The 24,186-nt window shown below is 39.9% G+C and overlaps 2 protein-coding genes across 2 annotated transcripts in view; both read right to left on the minus strand.

Moving 5' to 3' along the window:
• rnaseh2a (ribonuclease H2, subunit A) overlaps positions 1–4,362 on the minus strand; it is a 12,478-nt gene extending 8,116 nt beyond the window's left edge. Inside the window, exons 1-3 of the mRNA XM_005945745.3 lie at positions 4,230–4,362; positions 1,387–1,522; positions 710–781 (exon numbers count right to left, since the gene is read on the minus strand). Coding sequence (XP_005945807.1) covers positions 710–781; positions 1,387–1,513 — 199 coding nt within the window. The 5' untranslated portion in view covers positions 1,514–1,522; positions 4,230–4,362. The remainder of the gene's footprint in view (positions 1–709; positions 782–1,386; positions 1,523–4,229) is intronic.
• Positions 4,363–7,900: 3,538 nt separating this feature from the next.
• Positions 7,901–12,081, minus strand: LOC102305055 (transcription factor Sox-10). Its single transcript, XM_005945744.2, has 4 exons — positions 11,964–12,081; positions 10,946–11,604; positions 10,299–10,570; positions 7,901–10,060 (listed from the first exon to the last, which is right to left on the minus strand). Exons 2-4 carry the CDS (start codon positions 11,380–11,382, stop codon positions 9,273–9,275), a joined length of 1,497 nt encoding a protein of 498 aa, XP_005945806.1. The 5' UTR covers positions 11,383–11,604; positions 11,964–12,081; the 3' UTR covers positions 7,901–9,272.
• Between the last annotated feature and the right edge of the window lie 12,105 nt (positions 12,082–24,186).

Consider the following 24,186-nt stretch of genomic DNA (forward strand, 5'->3'; position numbering starts at 1 on the left):
AAAGGGTTAAATAAATAATCGAGATCTTAATTTCAGTGAAAATAATCGTGATTATCATTTTTGCCATAATCGAGCAGCCCTAACATTAGCACAGTGAAGCTGGAGGATGAACGCCAACTTTTTCCACTCAATAAAAGTTAACGTGAGGGATTCTGGTGGTCAGGGACAAATGCAATCACATAGCAGGATGCTATACACAGAGCAAACTTCAGTCAGGAGAACAACTGAGATTATTAATCCACAATACGAGGTTAGTTATTAATATACTGCAACAATATGGGAATAGAACAGCTGCGAGAGAATTCAACATTAATGAATCAATGTTACGGAAATGGAGGAAGGACAGTTTTTGGCTTTACCCATATTTCAAAAGTGCTTCATCTCTTTGCTATGACTGTCGCCCGCCATAATTTGCAGATGATAATGGTTTTAGCCGCTGCGATGCTTTCGACCAAAACAGGGGCAGCTTGATGACATCATCAACATGCGCTATCGCGGTAGAGCGGTATAGTCAAAATCTCTATCGTTGGCCAAATTTATATCGTTTCTATCGTATATCGTTTATATCGCCCACCCCTACTACTTTTCTTTCTTTTTTTGTTTAATTGTACGGGAGGACAGCAGTGACAATGAGTTTAAAGCATTATATTCAGAAAGACTGCTGCATTTTTCTCCGTTTAAATACAGCAATACAAGCAAACTGGTTTACCTGCTACTTTCAAGTCCTTCAGCTCCTCCTTTCTGGAAAGCGGACAGAAACATATCCCATACACCATCGGCCCTGCATCACAAGTAACATCAAAACTGTTAGATTTCTCTACTAAATGTACATACTAATTCACCCAAAACTCAAATGGCAAATAACAGGGAGACAACAAACATCAATATCAGCTCATAGCTACATGGTTGGCTCCTATCAACAAATAACATGGCATTTACCAAAGATTAAGTAACTATCTTGTGTCAAATATTTCCACTGCCTTAATGTTTAAGGACAGTGAGATGATCAGAAAATCTGTTGGTTTTTAACCATTAAAAATGTTCTCGTTTTTCTAGCAAAGAAGGGATATTAGAAACAAAAGCATTGGACAAACTGTTCTTTAACACTGGTATTAGACCAGAATTTCACATTCTGTGTATCCAGACCAGTAAACAAAATTATTAAATTTTAAAATAAGTTGTAGGATAAAATTTCTAAACATTTTATGAAGGTTTTTAATTAATTTTCAATTAAACGTTAAAATTTGCCAAATTTGGCAAACATTTAATTTAGTTAAGTGCAATTTTAACACTATGTTTCAACATAACTTTACATACTTTGCACTCTGTGTTTCAAATATAGAAGAACCTCGAGTGGTTAGCTTAGAGTAAGTAAAAGTCACGTACCCAGCACAGGCCCCCTGCCAGCCTCATCAATGCCAAGACAGCAATCCTCCGTTTTGCAGACTTCAGGGATCTCAGAAACCAGCCGGCAGCTGACGGAGTTGTCATCTTCAAAGGGGCTGAGGTCCATGACTGATGGCTGAAAGAAAATGCAACATTAAATTACATTTAAAGTTGATTTTTGTCTCAGTGAGCCACAAAGTAAGGCGTGTATTTATTATTTTACTTACTTTGAACTTCTGTAACAGATGCCCCTGATAAATACCCTCCAAACTTTAATTAAAAAGACTAAAACCAAATAATTAAATAAATATAAGGATCAAATCCACTACAAAAATAACTGAAGCCTAACTGAAGAGAAAACAAATACTGAAAACTAGAGCTGGGCGATAGAACGATAACGATATGTATCGCGATATAACTTTTACTCGATAGAGAAATTAAGCTATCGCGATAGACCTCGCCGCTCTTGTCCTCTTAAAAAAAAAAAAAAAAAGGTCAGCCAATCCAAACTAAGTAGCGCAGAGCCGAACCAATCACAGCCGCAGCGTCACGTCGCGTGACTTGTTACGTACAGCACAAGTGCCAAGCCGCACGTGTGTTTGTTTGGGAAGCAGCCAGCGGGTAATGGAGGAAATGAGTGCGCCGACTAGAAAAATCAACCGAGCGTGACCGAAGAGAAAACAGATGATGGTTCCAACGCCGGAGAGATTGTCAAACGGAAGAGCCATAGAAGTTCCGTAGTGTGAAGGTATTTCGGCTATTTCAAGTCTGACAAAAAACAGAGTAGCGTGCACTGTAAATTGTGCCGAAAGCAAGTCTGGAAATACAATAAACTGGTGCATGCGTCACACTGTGCGCCACGTTATTGTTTCGGTGAAATGAATTTCTACAATACTGTTACTGTTAATTCTACTCTCTGCAGTGTTTAAATGCTTACATATACACACAGTTACTGTCCCTCCACACATACGACTCGGTTCTGCTTCTATGCCCCAGCTTTGTTTACTTTTTCCCACCGAGGCTTCTAGACTTCTGATTGGCCAACATTTCTGCACGGTTAGGAATCTAGCGCCACCTGCTGCTTTGGCATGTTCATAGCAGCGTTTTCCTTCATTTCTGCCTTTATGTGTGGACGGGATTATTTTTTAAAACGAAAACGGAAAATCTCCGTTTTCAAAAATACCCGTGTACGTGTGGACGTAGCCTCAGTCTCTGACTGGAAGCGCTAATTCGTCATTCGGCTTTTGTCAGACTAAAGTAACTGTTAAAACTGTTTGAAAAGCTCAGCTATACAACAAGGAGAGATTGAGAATTTCCTTTTAGTTCTCAGTTTATTTGATATTGACAAAAGTTAGTCAGTTTTGTCTGTTCTTCTGTAAAACAAACTAAGATTTATTTTTAGAATTAATATTTTGTTTCTAAGTGGAATTGACAATTTAGTCTGTTTCGTTTGTTCTATTTTGAAACTTAAACGCTTTAGCGGCTGCCTTTTGTGTAGTTTGCAATATTTGCCTTTATTTATCTGAAAAAGTCTCATGTTCCTTAAGTACATCTACCCTGTTGAACTTATTATGGGAAATAAATATTTAAATAAAAACAAGCTGCTGATTATTTCACATTTTACTTGTGAGCAACGGCACATTTAAATCTTACAAATATAGTTATTTGGCTTATATCGTGATAGATATCGTTATCGCCTGAAATGAAAAAAACATATCGTGATATGAAAAAATCTCATATCGCCCAGCTCTAATATATGTGTGAGTGAAAAAAATGAAACAGAAAATGTAAAACTTTTTAAATTAATTCTTTTGAATTCAGAAAAACTGCAACAACACACTTAATACATTTTGCTAACCCTACTGCTAGAAAGACTGCAGTAAACTGAATTTTGTTTTCTTACTCCTCCCTTTTCAAGTCGATATCCTAACTATGGTGGCTGTTGAAGGACAAACAAGTTTTAGTCAGCCAAGAGAAACCAAAAACATTAAATTTAGACTGTAACCCACAAGGGCTGCAGCTGGCTGGCAGGTTTCTACTACTGTTTAAAAAAATAAAAATAAAGAGAAAAAAATAAAAATAAAGAGAAAACAATTTCCACACACTATATTTAAGAATATTTTAATATCAATATTTAGCAACAAATCAGCAAAAAACAAACAAACTGATATGTAAGGTGGGTAAGAAAAACAATGAAATACACAACATTGTTTTTCTTACCTACCTTACTGGAGGAGAAAAAAAGCTCTACCCAGACTGAGCTCCTGACAGGAGAGCAAATGATGATGTGCGAAACTGTGGGTGTGTGTCGGGAGCTTAAAGGGACTTTATTAAGGGAGACGTAAGATCCCACTGTGCGATGGTACTCTAAAAGTCAAATGACAGCAATGTGAGATCCAGCTCTGACTCATTAAGTTATACACATTCAGACACAATGAAACACACACAGACCTACAATCGGACATGGAATAACCACACACAGTTATTCCGTTGTTGGATTACATGATTGTATGACAATTAACTTAAAGAAATTGCTCCTACATTTACTGCATACACAGAGAAAATCGCCACATTTCGGATCCTTACAACTTTAGAGAACGGATATTTTATACGAGGATTTTATCAACGGAAAAGGTGCATTTCAGAAGAAATATGAAATGCTCTGTTATTATCCGTGTGGCTGCTGTGAGCTTAAACGTTAGCTAAATGCTACGCGCCACTCAAACGGACAGTTTTAACCAGCTCGCCCTGGAGATTTGTGCTTAAGTCATTAGTTTAGGCTGCTGGGAGAAAATGCCAAAGTAGTACACATCGTCATAAACGCAAGCAAAGTTTATGCTGACCTGCTTAGATGATGAAAACACCCCAAACTTCACCTGACGAGTACTTCTGTGTGCACCGTGCAGCAGATTTGGCGCCCCTGGATTGACGTCATCATCGGTTCTTCTTCTCTTGTGTTTGATGGCAGTTCTAATTCTCTAGAGTTGTATTACTGCCACCCCCAGTTTTTTAGTCAATGATTTCAGTCTTTTCTTCCCCCGTACCGATTCCCTTTAGAGGGCCGCAAGTTCCAAAATTAGTTAAATAAATACATTATTAAATAATCAAATAAAAGTGTAATTAATTAATTAAATAATATTAAATTATAAATTATAAATAAGTAATGTATCAAATGTTTTAAATGAATTGGACAGCTATTTAATACAATAATTATATATTCATTAATTCATTAATTATTCCCTTAATTAATTAATCAATAAAAAAAATAATAAATTGTTTAATTATGTATTTATTTCCTTTGTTTTGGGACTTGTAGTCCCCCATAAGTCCCTACACTAAAGTTTTTTAACTCTCTGTCACCGTCAGGAAAACTCTAATAATCTTTATTCTTGCATCATTCCAGCACAAAGACGAAACATGCTGTTTCTCTTTCTGAGCCAGTAACCCTATAATATTCCCTATAATGAAATTTTGTATAAACTAGTGTACTATTCTTTGAGTCAGAATGAACATTCCTGTCACAAAGTAGAAGCGCCAATCAGGTTTTGGAAAACTGAATTGTACGTATCCTTTATTTATCCAGATACTAAGGTCTCAGTGACTTTAGAGATGCCTTTTTAAAGAGAGATCTGGCCTAGAGGACATCAGAAATTGCAACTAAACATGTTAAGAGGCTAAAAAGGACTTGACTGATTACAACAACTACAATGATGCAGAGTCCTAAAGACACAGGCCCATTAATATAGTTGCTTTCAACAACCCACTAATTGAGTTTCTTTCCTCTACTAAATCTGCACAGCTTTAATTTTAACCCTAGCCAATCCTTGCACATACATAACTTTTTTCTGCAGGGGATGAGGATGTGCTCTTCTGTTTCTGTAATAGCCATGAAATATGATCCGTTTAAGCTGCAGTGACCAGTTCTTATCTGCTCTTTATATTATTTTCAGTCTTGTGTCTTGCTTCTTGCCTCCTCTACTTTATTTTCTGTCTCATGCAAATGTCTCTTATTGAGCTTTCCCAGCTCTTTAGCCATTTTTATAAGTATTGACCAAACTATGATATTCCTCTTTGATTTGACTGAAAAGTTGGCATCAGCTAATGAGCAATTCATAATGGGACCATGATGATTTCTTTTTGCTGTTTTAGTTGTTAAGTATTCTGACACTCAGTCATTATTCAAGGTGACAAACTACCTCACATTTTGAATGGTTTGCAAATGTCAGCATACACGAATCTCACAAATGTAGTTAAAAAATAAATGTTTTGGTCTGTGCCTGGACCGATACTGTAACTCAAACATGATTATGAGACAAAACAGCAGCTGAAATCATATTTCACATGTTTAAAAGAGCTTAAAATTTAAAAGCTTATTTAAGTGAATAAATTTAGCTGAATTGTTTGTGTGGATGTATACAGCAGCTCTGCCTCTCAGCATTACAAATATAACTGTGATTTGTTCACCCTGTTACATATGAGAATATTCCTTTCTATTATTTTCTCTTCCCAATGTTCTTCTGAATCCCGTCTGACAGCTGGAAACACTAACTGCTGCTTCTGTTGCCTGTTTCTGCACTGAGGTCTTCTTCTTCTTCTTCTTCCTCCCCTCTTTTTATGGCATCAGCAAACTGTATCAAAACTGTAACCGCCACTGTTTGTTGAGGAGTGATACTGCACCAGCTTCTTCTCTTTAATCAGCATTTGGCTGCTGTCTGACCCAAAAATGTTATAACTGACAAGCTGGAGTCTTGTGAAAAACTATGTACACTCCATAGTTTTTGTATAACAACCTTTATCAGCAGTAACTATCTGTTTCTTTTCTGCAGTAAGTATCTGTTTTTTGTGTCAGTCGCTCACATTTGTGAAGGAATCTCTGCCTACTTTTCTTTGAGGTTTGCATGCATGCCGCAGCATTCAATCAGGTTTTGACTAGGACCCTGCAACACTTTGAGTCTTTTCTTTAGCTTTATCTGTTGGGCAGATTGTGCCAAATTTAATTCTAGAATACTTTCACTCAGTGACTGCAAGGTGCCAAGGACCCGTGTCTGCAAAAAGGCCATAGCAATAGTTTGGTGTGAGCTGTTTCCAAATGTCATGCTGTGCATTAAAGTCAAACACCCCCATTTTGGTCTCAACTATCCAAAGGACATTTTTCCAGAAGTCTTGTGGTTTTTTTCAGACACAATTGTGCAAATGTAAGCAATGAATTCCCACTTATGACTCTTTGAGGAAATTGTAGCATGTGCATTTAGATAGTCATGTGTACTCCTGTCTAACACCAGTGTCTGTGCTGTGAGTTGCTGTAGCAACGTTACGATCACCCAAATAACATAATATGAATTACTTGAGCTTGGTTTGGCTGATTTCTAATTTAGCCTTGAAAATGGATGAAAGCAGATAAGTAATATAATAGTATTACATTATAATACTATTTGGGATTATTTGTACTGATGAAGTATAAAAAACCAAATCTTTGAAATAAAAGTATTTCGAAGTATGGTCTTATGTGAGTTTGTTTGGACTTTATATGAGTTTATGTAGCATAACACAATAAACTCACCAATATTTAACAAAGTATGAAATGCTTTATTGAATAAAATGACGTAAAGGTGCAGAAAAGCAAAAATGCAATGTTTTCATGTGAATATCTATATCTACTCATGAAACTTGCTCAGAATCTTTTTACATTCGTAAAAAAGGTTTTTTGTTTTTTTTTAGCGCACTCCTTCACATGCCCCCTTTTAAAAGCCATTCAAGGTTTGTTTTTCACTTTTGTCATGGCCTGAAGGTAGGCAAAAAGCTGGAGCCATGGCTGCTTATCTGTTTTTTTCTCATCTTGCCCACAACATGATTTTAAGAGTGTTTATTCTCCGACTGGTAGGATTAATTTAAGATGCCACAATTTAAGATTAATCTAAGATGCCTTTGTGTAACGTAACAACTTCCCTTGGGCTTGGGCTGCTCTTTTCATTTAAAACTCCCACTTCCTTATTTTGGCGCATGTCTGCATCGCCCCCAATGCGGAGAGAGCAATGAACTTGACCTTTGAATTTTGCGTGCCATCTGAATGGGTTTAAACTGCAGCTGAGTGTGGAGGCAGGGAGGGAGCCTCAGGTGGAGAGGAGAGGGTAGAGTGAAAGGAAGGCCATGTACAAAAGTCCGAGTGTACGCTGGTTACTGAGCTGAAATTGGCCTTGCCTCTGACTCTTTACACCCACCCCTTCTCTCTTTCTGTCCCTTGCTTTCGTTGAATGGCTCTCTTTGTCTTTCTCAGTAACACGCAGTCCCCAGCCGATTAAATGTGGGGGAATTAGTAGTCAATTTTAGCCTACCACACACACAAACACACTAAACAGCTTATGGTGGTGGGGCTCGGGTTGTGTTGTTATTACGGTTCACACATCAGCTGCGTGTTTTTAATTAATTTCTAGTTTTTTTCACCCTTCACTTGCTAACTGCTTCATATGTTATTCCTGAACACCTACCACTGCATTAAATCACTCTCACACAGGACTTTCTTTTTTATAAATAAATTGATTTAATAGATGACAACAATAATATTTCAACATTGCTTTTCTGGTAAGGAAGCAAAATACTCAAGTGAATGTATAGCAAACACTTTACAAAACTATCCAGAATTATACAAAATGGAAGAAACAAAGGTGTGACACGATGCATTATTACTTACATAAAAATATCAACTATGTGAGAAAAGGGTCAGTATAAAATGATAAAGTATGTGTCACGTAATAAAGATGAAGCTGTGGTAATGACCATTATTCACATTGGTAAAAGGGGGGAGAGGGCGCAACATAGGAAGAAAGTGTAAAAACAAAAGCGTGGCGTTGGCCCACATGTGGAGCAGAACGGCCGTACATGTGATTCTAATCCTTAAGCAGGACCCAAGCTGGCCAATTATCTTGAGAGATTTGGTTGAGACTTTGCACTTATAGATTTGAACTCTGTTAAAGGTGGATCAGGAATCTTTTAGGCACTTAGCAATCAAAAAGAAAAGTGGAAATTTGCTTTAGTCACCCATGTATCCAGTCATATTTCTCCTTTGCTGTTGGCACAAAACAAACAGAGCTGAGGTAAGTGTCCGAGACTGAGCAACAAGTCGAAATGCATCTTTTAGAGCTCTCTTTCCCTCTCTTTTTCCTATTTTTCCCCTTAAATGCTTCATTGATCACTTCAGCAAAGTTAATATGAAGGCAGGACAGTGATACAGTGAGACTGCGCTATCTACAGAGAAAGAAAAGTTGCAGCTATCCTTTTCCGGCCATGAAAAAACAACCTCAGGGATCATCGAAAGATGTATTTTTTTTTACCCCCCAAAAGCAGTGGTGCAGATGTTGATGTGTAATATCAAATCAAACACAATAAAGTTACACCCTAGGATATCCACAATGACAATAAACTTACTACTCATATAAAATAACACAAAGACATCACAAACAACCTTTAGTTTGGTTAATAAATTCTGATTATGTCAGTCTAAACCCAGCACTTCTGGGTCAAATCGGAGTCACTCATCAATCCATTTGTCCACTTTCAACGTCTCGTTCACTTGTCTATCTTTACACCCTTTCCTGTATGTCCCAACCTACGAAATTTTTGATGGCACATGTTTGTTAAGTTTTCTTCTGCTTTTGATTGGCGGCTGACCCAGGAATCACACTCTATACTGTGTGGGTATTTTTTTTTAACTGTTTAAGGCCCCATGGATGCACATTGCATTAAACTGACTAAAAAAGTAAAAACTTCTAATATAACATCGATATGGCACGGGCATACACACACACGCGCGCGCTCACACTCACATTTTTTGCACACACACAGATCCACTCACACACTTCCCATATTTCCTTCGGCTCAGCTGGTCTCCCTCAAGGTCTTGTGAGTGTGGTGTAAACAGGCTGCTCCCAGTGAGTGGGGCTGTGAGAGGGCGCCACGCTGGAGGGGTCTCCTATGGTAGTGTACAGAGGCCTCTGTGTAGGGCCCATGTAGGAGAAGGCTGAGTACAGCCCAGGGGCTTGGCTGGAGTGGGCATAGTATGCCCCGGGGGCCTGGTGGTCTCCGTACTCAAACTGAGCTCTGGAGGCCAACGATGGAAATGCGGAGCCATAGTGAGGCAGGCTGAGTGGGGTGTAGGTGACATGGGTGCCTGAGGAGGGAGAGGATGAGGCTTCGGCATAGTGTGTACCAGAGACAGATTCGCTTTTGATCTGAGCCTTGGATGGGTCGGAGGAAGACGGGGAGGCCTGAGGCTGTTGTTGCTGTTTGGACAGCCAGGCGGAGTGCCCGCTTGCAGCAGCCAGGGCGTAGGCGTAAGACGAGGCCGAGGATCCAGCTGCAGGAGCCCCAGTCGCGCTCTGAGGGTGACCATTTGGAGGGAGGTACTGGTCAAACTCGTTCACGTCAAATGGCTCGATGTTGGACATCACCTCATGGCTGATCTCGCCGATGTCCATGGTGCCAAAATCGATGTGGGGTTTAGCACTTGAAGATGAGGGACCACCGGAAGACCCTTCAGCTCCAACCCCAAGGGCTCCCCTGGGCCCCCCTGATCCTCCAGGCGCTCCTGCTCCCCCCTCCCTCTTGGCATCTGACAGTTTCCCAGACTGGAGCTCTGTCTTTGGGGTGGTAGGTGGAGTTGGCGGGCTGTGACCCTGACCTAAAAGAGAAAGAAGGAGCAACATGATAAGGTGAACTTTGACATTAGATACAAAAAGGCTTTTGTTTGTTTGTTTGTTTTGTTTGTTTTACCTAACTTAAGTTATATTTTGAAATTACAGCATAAATTAATAAGTTTCGAGATTTTTGATTTAAGTTTTGAAATTTTGGATCAGGTCTCTCGCAACGTGAAAATAATAATATCACTAAGACATCCATAGAAACGGGAAGACACCTACCAGCAGGATGGTGGTGATGATGGTGGTGGTGGTGCAGGTCACCCAGTGGAGACCCAGCCCCGCCATTGTGCTCAAGATGCACAGTCTTGTAGTGTGACTGGGAGTGGCTGGCCTCCCCTTCCCCCTGGCTATCTGACTCATTAGAAGGCATCAGTTTGCCATTTTTGCGTCTCCGGGGCTGGTACTTGTACTCCGGGTAGTCCTTCTTGTGCTGTTTTCTCAGCCTCTCTGCCTCCTCGATGAATGGCCTCTTGTCGGTCTCATTCAGTAGCCTAGGGGGCAGAAAAACAAGGACTAGTCTTATATTGCTTCCAAGTTCATTTTGAAAATATTTTATTAAAATATGTCAGAAGATCATAAATATCTCCTGCTTTCCGAATCATACGTAATGCATAAATATCTTTTTTTCCTTTACTTCTTTGGGTTAAAATCTGTTTGTTTACTTTTAAAATTCTCTCTGTAAAGGAGAACAACAGAAAAACACCAAGTTTTTATTTCTATCCGATTTAATACCAAACAACCACAAACTGAAGCGCAAACATTTTACGCTTAAATTCAGCACCGGTGCATCCTTTACGCACAAGAAATGTGCCGCTTGTATGGCCACACTGTTCCTTTTTTTTTTTTTTTTTTTTAAAAATACAAACCTCCACAGTTTGCCCAGTGTCTTGCTGAGCTCTGCGTTGTGCAGGTGGGGGTACTGGTCCGCAAGTTTCCTCCTCGCCGCTTGCGCCCACACCATGAAGGCGTTCATTGGCCTTTTGACATGGGGTTTAGCTTTGTTTCCGTTGTTTACGCGCACCGGCATTGGCACAAGTGTCCAGTCATACCCGTCCAGCACCTGACTGACCGCCTCCCTTATGCCGATCGGGAAACGATCGTCCTCTTCCTCTTCCTTGGCTCTGGGTCTGCCTCCATCATCACTGCTGCCGTCCACACAGAGCGCGGTCAGCTGCTGCTGCCCCGTCAGAGGTGAGTCCTGGCCGGGCGTGGCTCCAGGTTGAGTCGGTGACAGTGAGTGACCATCGTCTGACCCTGCGGGACTCAGCTCCGCCTCGGACAGGCTGTGCTCCTCGCCGGACATTTTTCCTTTTCAATTTCGTTAAATTATAGGACAATCCTCAAATGAAAACTTTGCCACAGAACTAACTTCTCGGAGTAATTAAATGGTTTCAAGTAAATGTCCGGGGTGTCAAGGATCCCAGTTATTGTTGACTCTTCTAAGGCAAAGACATACTGCTGCGTAAAAGTCTCCAAATGCTTTCCACCTTCAGCTGGAAATCCTGTACAGCAACAGTGGCTAAATCTAAAAACCACACAGACACAAATTTGTTACAATTATCATTTTAATTTTGGTCCGAAACAAAAGAACCGTGATTTATTTAAAGATAAACACGTTAAGTTACTTAACGGGACTAAATGTGATAAGAAAGCGACTGAAACTGAATTTCTTTTCGATAATGTCACATTCCGGAAAATAAAATTCCGCCGGTAAAATATACACATATTGTTATTATCATTATTATTATTATCATAATTATTATTAATCCAACTTAGTCCATACAACGTTTAATAAAAAATAATAATTACGCGTTTGGCAAAAATATTAATATCAAACATTCACTTTTATGTATAAACTCTCATTTTTTAAATTACATAACTTACCAATTTAGATGTCCAGTGGTTCAGCATGGAAGTGTGTGTGGCTGACTGTAGAGCCGATGAATGGCTGCTCTGTGTGGCAACACCGGAGCTTAAAGAGCGCCTTGTGAGAGGGACAGGGAGAAAAAAAAAGTGATTGAAAGTGGAAAACATTCCCAGAGAGGCAGCATTCCAGCACAACCAGCCCCGCCCTCCCAGTAAGACTCTGCTCTGATTGGTCCTCTAATTATCCCGCTGCTCTCCGATTGGGCGGAAGCCACGTAGCGTTAATGGCCGTCTGTCCATCACTGCAAGGTTTCCAACGGAGAAGAGGTGAGATTTTTACCTTGGAGAGGCTTAAATGACTGTACAGTGCGCCCATTTACAGGCAGGAGAAGGCCAGCTTTGTTGGACGTGTTGACATGTTATATCAAACAAATAAACAATCATGAAGAGAGTTATTGCCCCGTGCGGTTCCTGAAGAAAAAGCACCAAATGAATTGTAAAGTTCAGTTCAGACTGAACGAAACTCTGCTTACAAAAAATTATCTTACAAATTTGAGAGATTTGGGTAAACAGAAGTTCGGGAAGAAAATCCACAGAAAAGAAAAAAACTCACGAACGCCAGTTTAGGCAGGATGTGTTGAACGGGTTTATGGATCATGAAATCATAAACGTTATGCTAAATAATCATTTTGAATCTATATTTGACCTCATAATGATCACACAAAGCGTCATTACCTTTTTTAAGGTATCTCCTTATTCCTCGTAGTATTATCTGCAATTCATAAAACAGTCACGAAATTTATTCTATTGATTTGTATTCGTGGATGCGACTTTAAAGAGGGGAGGGGGGAACCCAAGAGTCTGAAAGGAGGGATGTCTTGAAATGATTTGAAGTTAGCTGATATGTCAGATATTACACCTTTACTTGAAATAACCTTTGACTTTTGAGTGTTATACTTCATAATTGAAATGTTAGACGAGAAAACTATCTTTAAGAGTTATTTACGCTTCTATCTACGTGAAAATTGGAGGAACAGACAAAAAACGTGTAAAGACACTTAAAATGATAATAATAATAACAGATAATCTCAATAAATAGTGACATCTCTTAAAACAACCTAGGTGCTATAGTTATTGTTATGATTTTAATCTAATGTTGCATTCTTCGTGTCTCCTTAACCTCCTCTTCCCGTGTCCCGCTCTGCGTTTGTTCGCGTGTTAGGATCTATTTGTAGGCTGCAGGATTGAAGGCCGCGATTTTAATGCATGATGGGAAAGATAGAGAATTGACTTAAGCAGCATTTGATGCGCAAACGGACACACACACACATACACACAAAATGAATGCAACAATGACCCCTGTGTATCCTTTTGCCTCTCATGTTGAGCCCGACTCTCAGTTTTCTCCCTCTCTCTCTTCTCTCTTTGCTCTCTTTGTCTCCATCTCAGGTGAATTGTAGCCATGTGATCAAACGCCCAAGCCTCTATCCATTAACCCTCGTAAATGAAAAAAAGGGGAACAAAAAGCAGTTTTGTGCTGCAAACATGGAGAAAAAAAATGATAACAGAGAGCGATGTGTGCGTCTTTCTCCCCTTATGTCCTAGCATTGACACTAGTCGCGCACACATAGAAAATACTCCGCAGCAGACGGGGACACATGGATCTCTCTGTTTCTCTCCCGCTCCGACACTTTGCTATCTTCAAACACACACTGCGGCACCTGGATATCGGCCTCGGAGGTGCTAATGGTAGGAAGTTGATGTTTGGAGGATGACGAGTTGGTAGTCGTAGTGGTGCTGGTGGTGCTGGTGATGGTGGGGGACACCTACCTACATGCTGCACCCCATCGACCAGCCCTCAGCGCTCGGACTTGCGGTGAGGCCTCCGAGTTTTGTGTTGTTGTTGTTGTTGTTGGTCTGCAGTAGAAAGAAAACGTGACCCGATAGTTGCTGTTTAGTTTTGTTTGTTTGTTTGTTTGTTTGTTTTCAAAAAAGAAAGTGATCAAAATTTTGTTTGCAATTTTCACATCAGCCCTGTGCAGAAGAGAGGGATGGGGGAAGTTGTGGTTTTACGGAGAGTGTTTAGTTAGTGCAGCTGGATGTGCACGACCCCCCAGGGAGCATGTCTGAAAGAGCCGTGAGGTTCCTGTGTCGCCAATTTATCAGAACGCCATTAAAATAAAAAGCAGGCAGTCGAAACCACATCCAGGTAATAATCAAAGCTTCTGCTGCTCGTTGAGGTGTATCTGATCATCTCAGCGCAAGGCTCGTCTCATTAAGTCCTTATAATCAGCGTAAGTTATTGCTACTAACATTAAGTTTCTGGAATCTGTGACGTTTTTATGTTTTATGTACTCCGTGAGTTTATCGCGTAATTATCGCGTTTTATGTTAAACGATGCAGAAAATATAACGAGATTTTTACAGCCGATTTGAACAAAATTTCCTCTTAAGATTAAAAATAAATAAATAAAATAAATAACTTTCTTCCTCTGGTTTTATCAGGCATGACAAAAAAAATCTGACCAAATTATTTTCATCATTCATGACTACATGTGCGACAAAAGTAAATGCATGATTCATTTTTATCGAAGAAAATAACCGAACCAAATGTTTCTTTGTTTTTTGCCACACTGAAACAAATTAAAAAAATCAAACTTCAATTAGTGATAGTAAATTATTATTTTATTTTATGTTTTAAGCGACTATACAGGCAATAGGTAAATATTTGACTAATAATTCAACTAAAACAAATTGTCAGGCTGCTTAATTAAATCAAGTGTCAAATGTTTAACGAAGCCCTGTGTTTCGGTCTGAAAACTCATCACAATTTTACAAATGAATGGGCTTTTAAAAATAAATAAATGAATGAATGAATGAATGAATGAATGAATGAATGAATGAATGAATGAATGAATAAATAAATAAATAAATAAATAAATATGTGCATGAAACGGACTGTATTTTAGTTTTGGCGCTGTGTCCAAATTTGTTCATCGGTTCTAAATTCAAAAGCGTTAACAGGCCCCAGAAAGCAGCTGAAACCCACTCCCACGCCCATCTGGATTAAACTTTGTGGATGTTCACTTGGATAAAGTCTTTCTTTTTTTAAAAGTCTTTTGATATGTAGCGGAAGAAAAATAGACCGATAATTTATTTAGATAAACTCAATGATTTTGAAATGACTTTACACATATTAAAAAACAATTACTCATCGCATGGATTCTATTTGTATTTTAGATGTGATTGAATTCAGTTAAAACTACGCAGGAAGTCGAGCTCCTTTAATTTATTGGGGGCAGTCTGCAGTACCAGCTCTGATTCACTGTCATATAAAGGGACAGTATTTTATAGCATTTACGACTTTTACTTTTCTTCCTCTTCCTCTTCTTCCTTATACCGAAGCTTATATGCTTCGCTTAAGCGTTTCCCTACGTGCAACCATGATATTTGGATGTGCGTTAAAAGTCCCCTTTTAAAAAATAATCAAAAACTTAAAAGATTCTTAAAAAGCAAAGGTTTAAAAGTCATGTGGGGCTTTGTAAACATGTAATGTCAAGACCTCGCCTATTACACCTGCTGCTAAAACCTTCATCTCTTTAGAGCTGACTCATTTTTGCACAGATAAAAAAACAAACAAAAAGACAAACAAACAAACAAACAAAACAAATGAGAAAGAGACAAATTTTATCTGAAATCTAAACCCCTCATGCACTTTCTGGCATTTTATATGTCCTGTGTGAAACTCTCATGAGCCCCGGGCCAGCTGTAACTATTTAGAAAATAGAGCTCACATGGTCGCATCAGTCCCTGCGCTAACCTGCCATGTGACTGCAGTAATGGGCCTCTCCATGGCTGCACAGACCACTGTGTCACAAGAGCTTGTTTCCTGTGGCTCCTCGGGGAGAGGATGGCAGGACGAGGTCCCATGATCAGCAGGGAGGTCAAAGATCCTGATCAACAGGCGGGTCAAAGAGCCATTCTTCAGGTGCACACTGAGCATTTTCATGTATGAACAACATGAAGCTGCTTCAGATGAGTTTATTTCTGAAGAACCTTTTCTTTTGGGTGTTTCGTTTGTTTGTTTGTTTTTTGTGAAGACAGTAACTTAGATGGTCAGGTGGTGGGAGGACAAGGAAAGTAGGAAAAGAGAGAGCACCCTCCAGCTTTGGCCGTAATACTTGAACGGCTCCCAGGGGGAAATTCCTGAAATTTGATGATGGATAGAGAGAAAAAGCAAGAGAGAGGAAAACAGGCAGATGCAGATAATATGAGAGAGAGAGAGAGAGAGAGAGAGTGTGTGTGAGAAGGATGCAGATAAGGAAAGCATGCACAGCGGTCAAATATTCACATGCTGGGTCACATTCTGCATCAAACTGGTGCATAATTGATGGAAGGCATTCATTCTGATGTCAATAGGCACATTTGGCCTGAAATGAATGGCGTCATTTGTTCCGAATGATGGCAAATGTAGAAAAAAGAAGAAAAGAATCTGAAATTATATTTGAGAAGTGGCACATTTAAGCCGTAGTTTCATATTTCACCACAAAATATTCCTATGAGATTGAAGCAGTCTCATATGTTTGGTTCCTCTGTGTTTTCTTACTTAGTACAAAATGTGATTCATAAACACTCTTAGTTCCTCTGAGAGTCTTTACCAAAACACAAAAGAACAGTCGAGGTCAGTGCATTAGCTTGGGGATTTCCAGCTCTTAAAGTAGACTATCAATAAAACTCAACATCATGTGACTCCACTGTCAGTAGGTCTGAGACCTGTACACTGAAGCGTAGCATGTTTTCTCTCTCAGAGGTTTTCTGAGTCAACAACATACAGTGGTAACTGATTTTGTGACTGGATGTCAGACGATTGACTTACATGTTGACTGAAAATGTGGGGGAAACAGGGGTCATATTGAGACTTTGAGCAGGTCATGATCATAGGGTCGTTAAGCTTGTTTTAAGGGGCTCTGTGAAGCCGGTTAGATTTGGACTTTCTTCTGTGGGGTGGCTCTAAATCTTACTTTTACAGACTACGTGTCTGCAGGTGTTTTCTGCATCCATCTCTCGACTGATTTCTCAGGAGATGATAATGCAGCGACACGCCATCCGTAGGGATGAATAAAATAGATTCTGCTATCTGACCTCTGTCAGTCCTTCTTCACCCATTTTCACCCAGTGAATTAGTGCAGCTGCACCACACTTAAATGGGTCCCCCTCTTTTTTCTCTGGGAGTGTATGTGACCGGGCATGAATCCTCTCTTTGTGCTCAGTCTGCAGAGTTTCCCCCCCTCTATAGTTTCTTGCCTTCTTCATCTTTTTTATTTGGGGAAAGAGGGGCTTCGGTTGCGATGGCGGCAGCACTGGTGAGGTGGTGGCAGCGGTAGGGATGGCGGTGGCGGCAGCAGGGACGAGGAGGGGAGGACGGGGGGGAGCGGGTAACTTGTTGGACCACATTCCTGTGCAGCTGTGGAAGCTGGTGCAGGGTGGGGGCTGGAGGGCAGAGCAGGATCATCATTGCATTGCAGGGCATCATGAATGGTCTATTGTTTGGTGGTTTGCTGTGTCCGCATCTCTTTGCACAACTTCAGCCTGATTGAGAGCAATGGGGGGAAACTAAATGAACAACAGGGCGACCAAGGAAGAAATCTACAAATTATTTGGTGACTTATATGAGACGAGGCTTGAGAAAAACACATTTGTGACTCAGACGCAGGAGGTTGCCGAAACTCACAGCGTAATGATGATGGTGATGATGAAGATGGGGATGATGGTTATGCGGACAATGGCGGCATTCATGGTGCAAATTTATGACGGGTTTGCCCCTCAGTCATACGTGCCAGCACAGTGTTCAGTCATGCATTTATGTGCAGTGTTATCTATACTCAAGATTCTTCCCTGCAGTCCTGCAAGGACCAAATCTGAGGTTGCCATCAATGTTTTCTTACTTAATATGAGAATCGCCCTTATATCATTTTTTTTACTGTCACATTCAATTAATCGCCCTGCACTTGTCGACCATATGAACATGAAACTCTGTTTGCCGTACATACATGTTTTATTCTTACACGTTATGTCTGCTACTCATTGTTTCTTTGGAGTTCTGTTAAAATTAGTAAGACGTCGAGATAAGGCTTAAGTTGAGCAAAAGTAAAGAAGATTAGGATCAAATGGATCCAGGCGAACTCAAAACTCAGGTATCTTTTAATCTCAGAGGTTTTCATCAGTCAGCGTCTCTAAGGACAAGCGAGAACTTTTAGCTGCACACTACAGCACTTTGTTTTGGGCCGTGATTCTGTTTACAACAATGTGTGAAAGCACAAGGAAAGAAATCACAAGGGGACATCATTTTAAAAACCTTTAAAAGAAAACCTTCATACACTCAAGCCTATTTAACCTGGTAAATAAAGGTTAAATAGCATTTATGACCAATAAAGTGTCATATGTGTTGAAGAAGAACCAGTGCTATTGAAGCCAAATCAGTGCATATTAAAGAAAAAAGGACATTAAATGTCAAATAGACAGTCTCCTTAAGAAAATACAAAAAAACTTGGAAGACTAAAACAATTTTTTTTTTTTTTACATGAAAAAAAATCAAAGCAACTTTTTATCCCTTCCTGCTCTGGATTAGGGTGATTTCAGTGTTCACATACTCAGAATTGCATTCAATATGAAAAAGCTTGAGGTCCTCTTTGACTGAAAACAACGGGATAGACCTTTGTTTGTGTTTATCTATGAAATCCTCATGGGAGAGTCTTCCTATTGCTACACTGAAGACTCTTCGACTCTTCAGTTTCTATGCTTTGACCACCTGGAAGTAAAAAAAAATTACACTAAAAATGAGTTTCTGTAACTCAGTTTGAATAAATGAAACCATTACGATTCTATCTGTTTTACTTGAGATGCGTCTCATATTTTGATCTTGTTCTTTAATTCATTTCATTTATATATTGTGTCGTTGTTTAAAGTGTAAATTTTACTGTTTTTGTGGATTTTAAACGATCGTCATGGTTGGGACTGAGAGCTAGCCCTGATTTGTTTTAATTTAAACATTCAGTGAATTAATCCAGACCTGCCTGTCTCTTCAAAATCACTCAAAAAAAAAAAAGACAAAAAAAGTGGAGCACAACAATCAGTCACTGTTAAACCAGAACACATTATTAAATGTACCTCATAATTTCTGATTTTTTTATTCCCCTTCCAGCTCCGACACTTTCTGCTCAAGTTTTGATGACTGTAAAAAAGAAGACAACTCGGATGTATGCTATCATTTGTGTGTTAATTGATCTTAAACCACAAATAAAGCAATAATTTTTATGAAAACAAGAACATCTGTGTTTTCATTTAAAAAAAAAAACCAACTTTTGAAATGCCATCAGGGACAATAACTCAAATATAGATTTTATGACAACTTGTATGAGAAAGAGAGAGAGGTAGAGAGAGAGACAGGGAAAAAAACAGAAGAGAAAGCGGCATCCACTTTCCAATCATGAGCTCCTCTCAGAACATTTAATTACTGTGTGTGAACGAAGGAGAAAGAAGGAAAATGCCCGAGGGTCGGAGCAAAAGATGACTACATGAAAGAGTCTGTTGTTGTCTGAGCAGAGGAAAGGAGATAAAAGGCAACAAGACAGAAAGATGGATGGGATATTTAGTTGCAGAGGGTGAGAAATATGGTGATTTTTTTATTTATTCCTCACGTCTGTCATTTTTTACTTCTTTCTTCCACTCTTCTTTTAAAAGCTTGAACTTTTCCATAGTTTAACAATACCAGAGGACTCTGTGAACGTATGTCACAAAGACTGCAGATAGCAGAGAAATTTACACTGGTCAGAAACCTCTGAGCACACGAGTAGGATGTGTAAAAGCCTGGAAAACAGCCTGACGCACAGACAGCGGGACAAGTGGGAGATGTACAGATATCAGAAAATCTGGGATTGCCTGCAAAAAAAATGGACAAGATATTTAGATTAGGAAGTGAAGCAGCACTCATCTAGTTTGACATTTTGGAAAGCTCACTTATTCACTTTTCTTCCGGGAATTAAATTAGAAGAGACATACCTCTCTTATATATTTGTCCTTTCAGAATCAGAGTGCACAAAGGAGCCAGTTAGCTCAGAAAGAGTGTAGACAGGAGGAAACTGCCAGCCTAGCCCTGTCCAAAGTAGTTTAAAATTCACATGTAGTAGTTAAGAACAAATTGTGGGATAATCTCAGAGATTTCACAGTTTAGATTTGAAGTAAACCCAACATGTGGTGCTGCAACAGAAATGCAGGATACACATAGACAGACTGACAGACAGAAGATGCAGGAGACAGACAGAAGCATCCAGAAGATGTTTGCCCTGTGGTGCTTCCAGCCTGGTTCAGTCAGGCCTCCCCTGCTGGCCTGAGCTGCACACAATGCTCCTCTGTCCCCGCAGCGAGCTGCTTCACAGCTCAACAACGGACAACAGCTCATTATGGAATCAAAGATCCCCCCAGCCACTGCTCCCGGTGCCTGAATACTGTCCCCCGCTGAGGGCACACACTGTCACCAGCTCCGTCGCACAGCCTGAGGCCGCAAACAGCCAGTGAGGCCGGAGAGGGCATGCAGATATGCAGGGTGTCATGCACATGAAAGCACACGCACACACTCACACGCTTAACCTAGACGAAGAGGAACACACACCACCTTATTAGACAGGATCCTAGTCAGCCATTAGCAGCCTTAACAAAGGTCACGCAGGTCACCCAGCTGCTCTCCCTCACGGACACTGATGACAGGGGATGTGACGATACGGATAATTAACCGACATCAGAAAACAGGCTGATAGACAGACAGGGTGACAGCAGGGAGAGAGGAGGACTGCAAAGAGGGGAAATATCTCGTTAGAAAGACAGGAGAGAGCATCGGTTTTCACCTGAAGGACTCTGAAAGCATAAGAAGGAAATAAAAAGAGCAGGAGGGGGGAAGTAGAGCACTAATTATTTATTGAGCTACTCGATGGCAAGAAGTCCCCATACAGCAAAAACAGGAAGAACAACAAAACCCTGTTTAATTAAGCTTTCACTGAGATGCCGTGACCTTGCTCTATGCTTTAAAGTCCATTACTACTTTTGTGTATTTAGCAGCTACCTAGATTCACACTTTTAACAGCATCTCCCGAAATAGAAAGACTGCGAGTCTGCTCCAAGGATGGTCAACTCAACAACAACTACTTCATTTTTTAAAGCTTGATTTGGATTCAGATTTGCAGATAGATAAATTATAATGTGTGAGGTCATGTGCGGAATTTGCAAGGTCAGATGTTAGCATATTTGCAACAAAAAGTTGCTCTTTATTAACAACTGTTATCTACACTTTTATTTAGTAAACACTTGCGTATTGTATAAAAGCACAGCTGTCACACTGAGGTCTTGTTGCAGCGTGTACAGGAAATATGATTAGAGCAACTTAAAAGTGATCTGGACTTGTGAGTTTTCCTTTAAGACAGGCTACACCTTACAACAGAAAGTGTGACCTTGGTCATGACCGAAACCCTGAGAGTATATGTGCCCACCTTCTCCGTTGTTAAATGGGATTATTTAGCCTGATTCAATAATAGGGAATCCTTTTTACTTTGGTGGCAGGTTGAACATCTCTAGAAAATTTCTGTCTGTGCTTTCTTTTTTCTTTGTCCGTGAACTCCTCTTAGACCATGAGGAGTTGAGCATTATAATTATATATTTATAATTTATATATTTATAATTTATATCTACAAAAATTGGTTTCAGGTTGCCTGGCAACCACCAAGAATGTGATAAAATGACCTATCTTTTTTTTAACCTTTTAGAACCTAAAGCAGCTTATTAGGAAATAGTGTTGTTTTAATTTCATGAAAATAACATCTCCTTTATATCCACAAAAACTGAAATGTACATGCCTGGCGACCACCTAGCAACAGGCTGAAATGACCCATTTTTAGCATATAAACAACAGCTACCATCCCCTCTTTTTTTCTCAATGTGGTTAAGTACTGTTAAGTACAGCAGTTTGCCGACAACACAAACAGGCGTGGGCACATACTAGTGTTCATAAGACATAAGCGCTTCCAACAAGTAGTCTTCACTTTAAAATCGTAATATTTTGCTGGAGAATTCTCAGATTTTAGCACCTTTTCCGATGAGAAAAAGCACATATTGGGTCTAATAAGTTTTAGTGACAAGTTGGCTACCCATGACAGAAATCAGGGAAATCTAAACTGAAAATCCCAAGATGTTTCCCACATTTCTACCCAGCTGATCCTCTTCAGGGCCTTATGTCTTTCATATGACTCCTTGGAAACGTTGTGAACCTCAGATTATAAGCCACTGTGCTAAATTATTCCTGTGAGTGATCACCCTTTAGAAAAACCACCTGTTTACTCCAAGGTTTTTAATCACATTTTAATAAACATCATGATAATAACAGTGTAGTAATATTACAGCTCTTTCCTCATGGTATCACTGTTCAATGTCGCAGTTCAGCCACACGATGGAGCCTGCAACCAAGGAAATTCCTACAGATTCACTTCAGTTTCTCTTGATGTTTTAAATGCTCTTTATATATTTTGCTTTGTTTTTCTACTTCTGTTTCTTTATGTCTTTATTCTTTATTTCAAAGTATCCTTTCATTCCAGTCTACGATTTTTTGTCAGGCTGAAATCTGACCTTTTCTCTGTGACTCTGTGAAACAAAAACACAACCAGATTAAAAATATTGCATGTGTGCCACTGCAAAGTGCTCATCCTTGTCCAAATGTAGGTCTTGTAGGTGAGATTGATGGAGGGTTCGCCCTTCATATCGCAACTGAATTAGCCTGCCTGGAGCAAAGCTGCATCTAAGTCCCCATCAAGAGCACACGACGACGTTTTTGCAGAAGTGATGGTATTTGGTACTCACAGTGGTTGCTGTTCCTGAATCTGGCTGTTCCATTTTGCAATCTCATTTTAATCTTCTCATTTGGATTTTATTTCAAAATAAATCTTATTGTTACTTAACATATGTCCACAGGACTCCCCAAATCGTAATACTGCTTTTTGAGAATTGTTTTTGTCCATTTATTTTGTTAAAAAATAAATACAAACCACCCTGCAGCCTCTCCAGTCTGCGTGAACCAGTTTAACTATGTATTAGAAATTCTGTTTTCTCACTGGAAGAAGGCTATTAATTATCTGCTGCCTGTCATTAATAATGCATTGTGATGGTGACCAAATTTTAATCTTAGCAATTGGTTGATTAGTGCTGAAATTCACATTAAAGACTAATGCTGTTGATCTTATCATGTGAGAATATAACTTTGAGAAGTCATCTCTTTATCTAAGCCTATAACATATATATCTAAATTATTATCTCCCATGTCTAAACTAATTTGTAATGTTAAAACAAGTTTATGTAACGTTAGGCTGACATGTCTTAGCAAAAACTGTAAACAAGGTTCTGTTTTTTTCTGGCTAGTGACATCATGATATACCTGTAGGAGTTAGGTCTGTGGTGTCACACGGTTTTTGATGCAAAATGGAGTGGAGTATAATGAGAGCAACTTAATATATTTGTTGCATAACTTCTTTGTTTAAGTAAAAATTTTAGAAGAATGTATGCGACTCAGAAGATTTATTCCTTTGTGTCATACTGAAAGCAGAGCACAGGCCTGCTCAGTAGGCCTCAACTCTTCCACCTCCAGTGCCACCGCCTCACTACCGATCACAATATCGATCGTGGCTCAAGAGTTGGGAGTTCGCCTTGTAATCGGAAGGTTGCTGGTTCGAGCCCCGGCTTGGACAGTCTCGGTTGTTGTGTCCTTGGGCAAGACACTTCACCCGTTGCCTACTGGTGGTGGTCAGAGGGCCCGGTGGCGCCAGTGTCCGGCAGCCTCGCCTCTGTCAGTGCGCCCCAGGGTGGCTGTGGCTACAATGTAGCTGCCACAACCATGAATGGGTGGATGACTGGATATGTAAAGCGCTTTGGGGTCCTTAGGGACTAGTAAGCGCTATATAAATACAGGCCATTTACCATTTACAATATTGTCAACAAACATCATAGTCCACAAAGACCCCTGCCTGACCTCATTGGCCACTGTCAAAAAGAAGGGGCTCAAAGCAGATTCCTGATGTAATCCCACCCTCACCTTCACTTCTACTGCACACCTCACCGCTGTCTCACAGTCCACATCCTACACCACCACACGTCTCTGCCACTCCTTTTGCTTCCTTATGCTAAGATCACATCTGCAGTGCGTTTTCTTG

The sequence above is a fragment of the Haplochromis burtoni genome, unplaced genomic scaffold (genome assembly GCF_018398535.1).
Source record: "Haplochromis burtoni strain Fernald_Lab_line unplaced genomic scaffold, NCSU_Asbu1 Contig_448, whole genome shotgun sequence".
Taxonomy (NCBI): Eukaryota; Metazoa; Chordata; class Actinopteri; order Cichliformes; family Cichlidae; genus Haplochromis; species Haplochromis burtoni.

What these genes read in the sequence shown, in the direction of transcription:
- LOC102305055 (XM_005945744.2), bottom strand. Translation starts at nt 11,382, where the DNA reads ATGTCCGGCGAGGAGCACAGCCTGTCCGAGGCGGAGCTGAGTCCCGCA. An exon ending in ACACTGGGCAAACTGTGGAG is followed by an intron (nt 10,571 to 10,945) that starts GTTTGTATTTTT and finishes TCTGCCCCCTAG; the next exon opens with GCTACTGAATGAGACCGACA. An exon ending in TCATCACCACCATCCTGCTG is followed by an intron (nt 10,061 to 10,298) that starts GTAGGTGTCTTC and finishes TTTCTCTTTTAG; the next exon opens with GTCAGGGTCACAGCCCGCCA.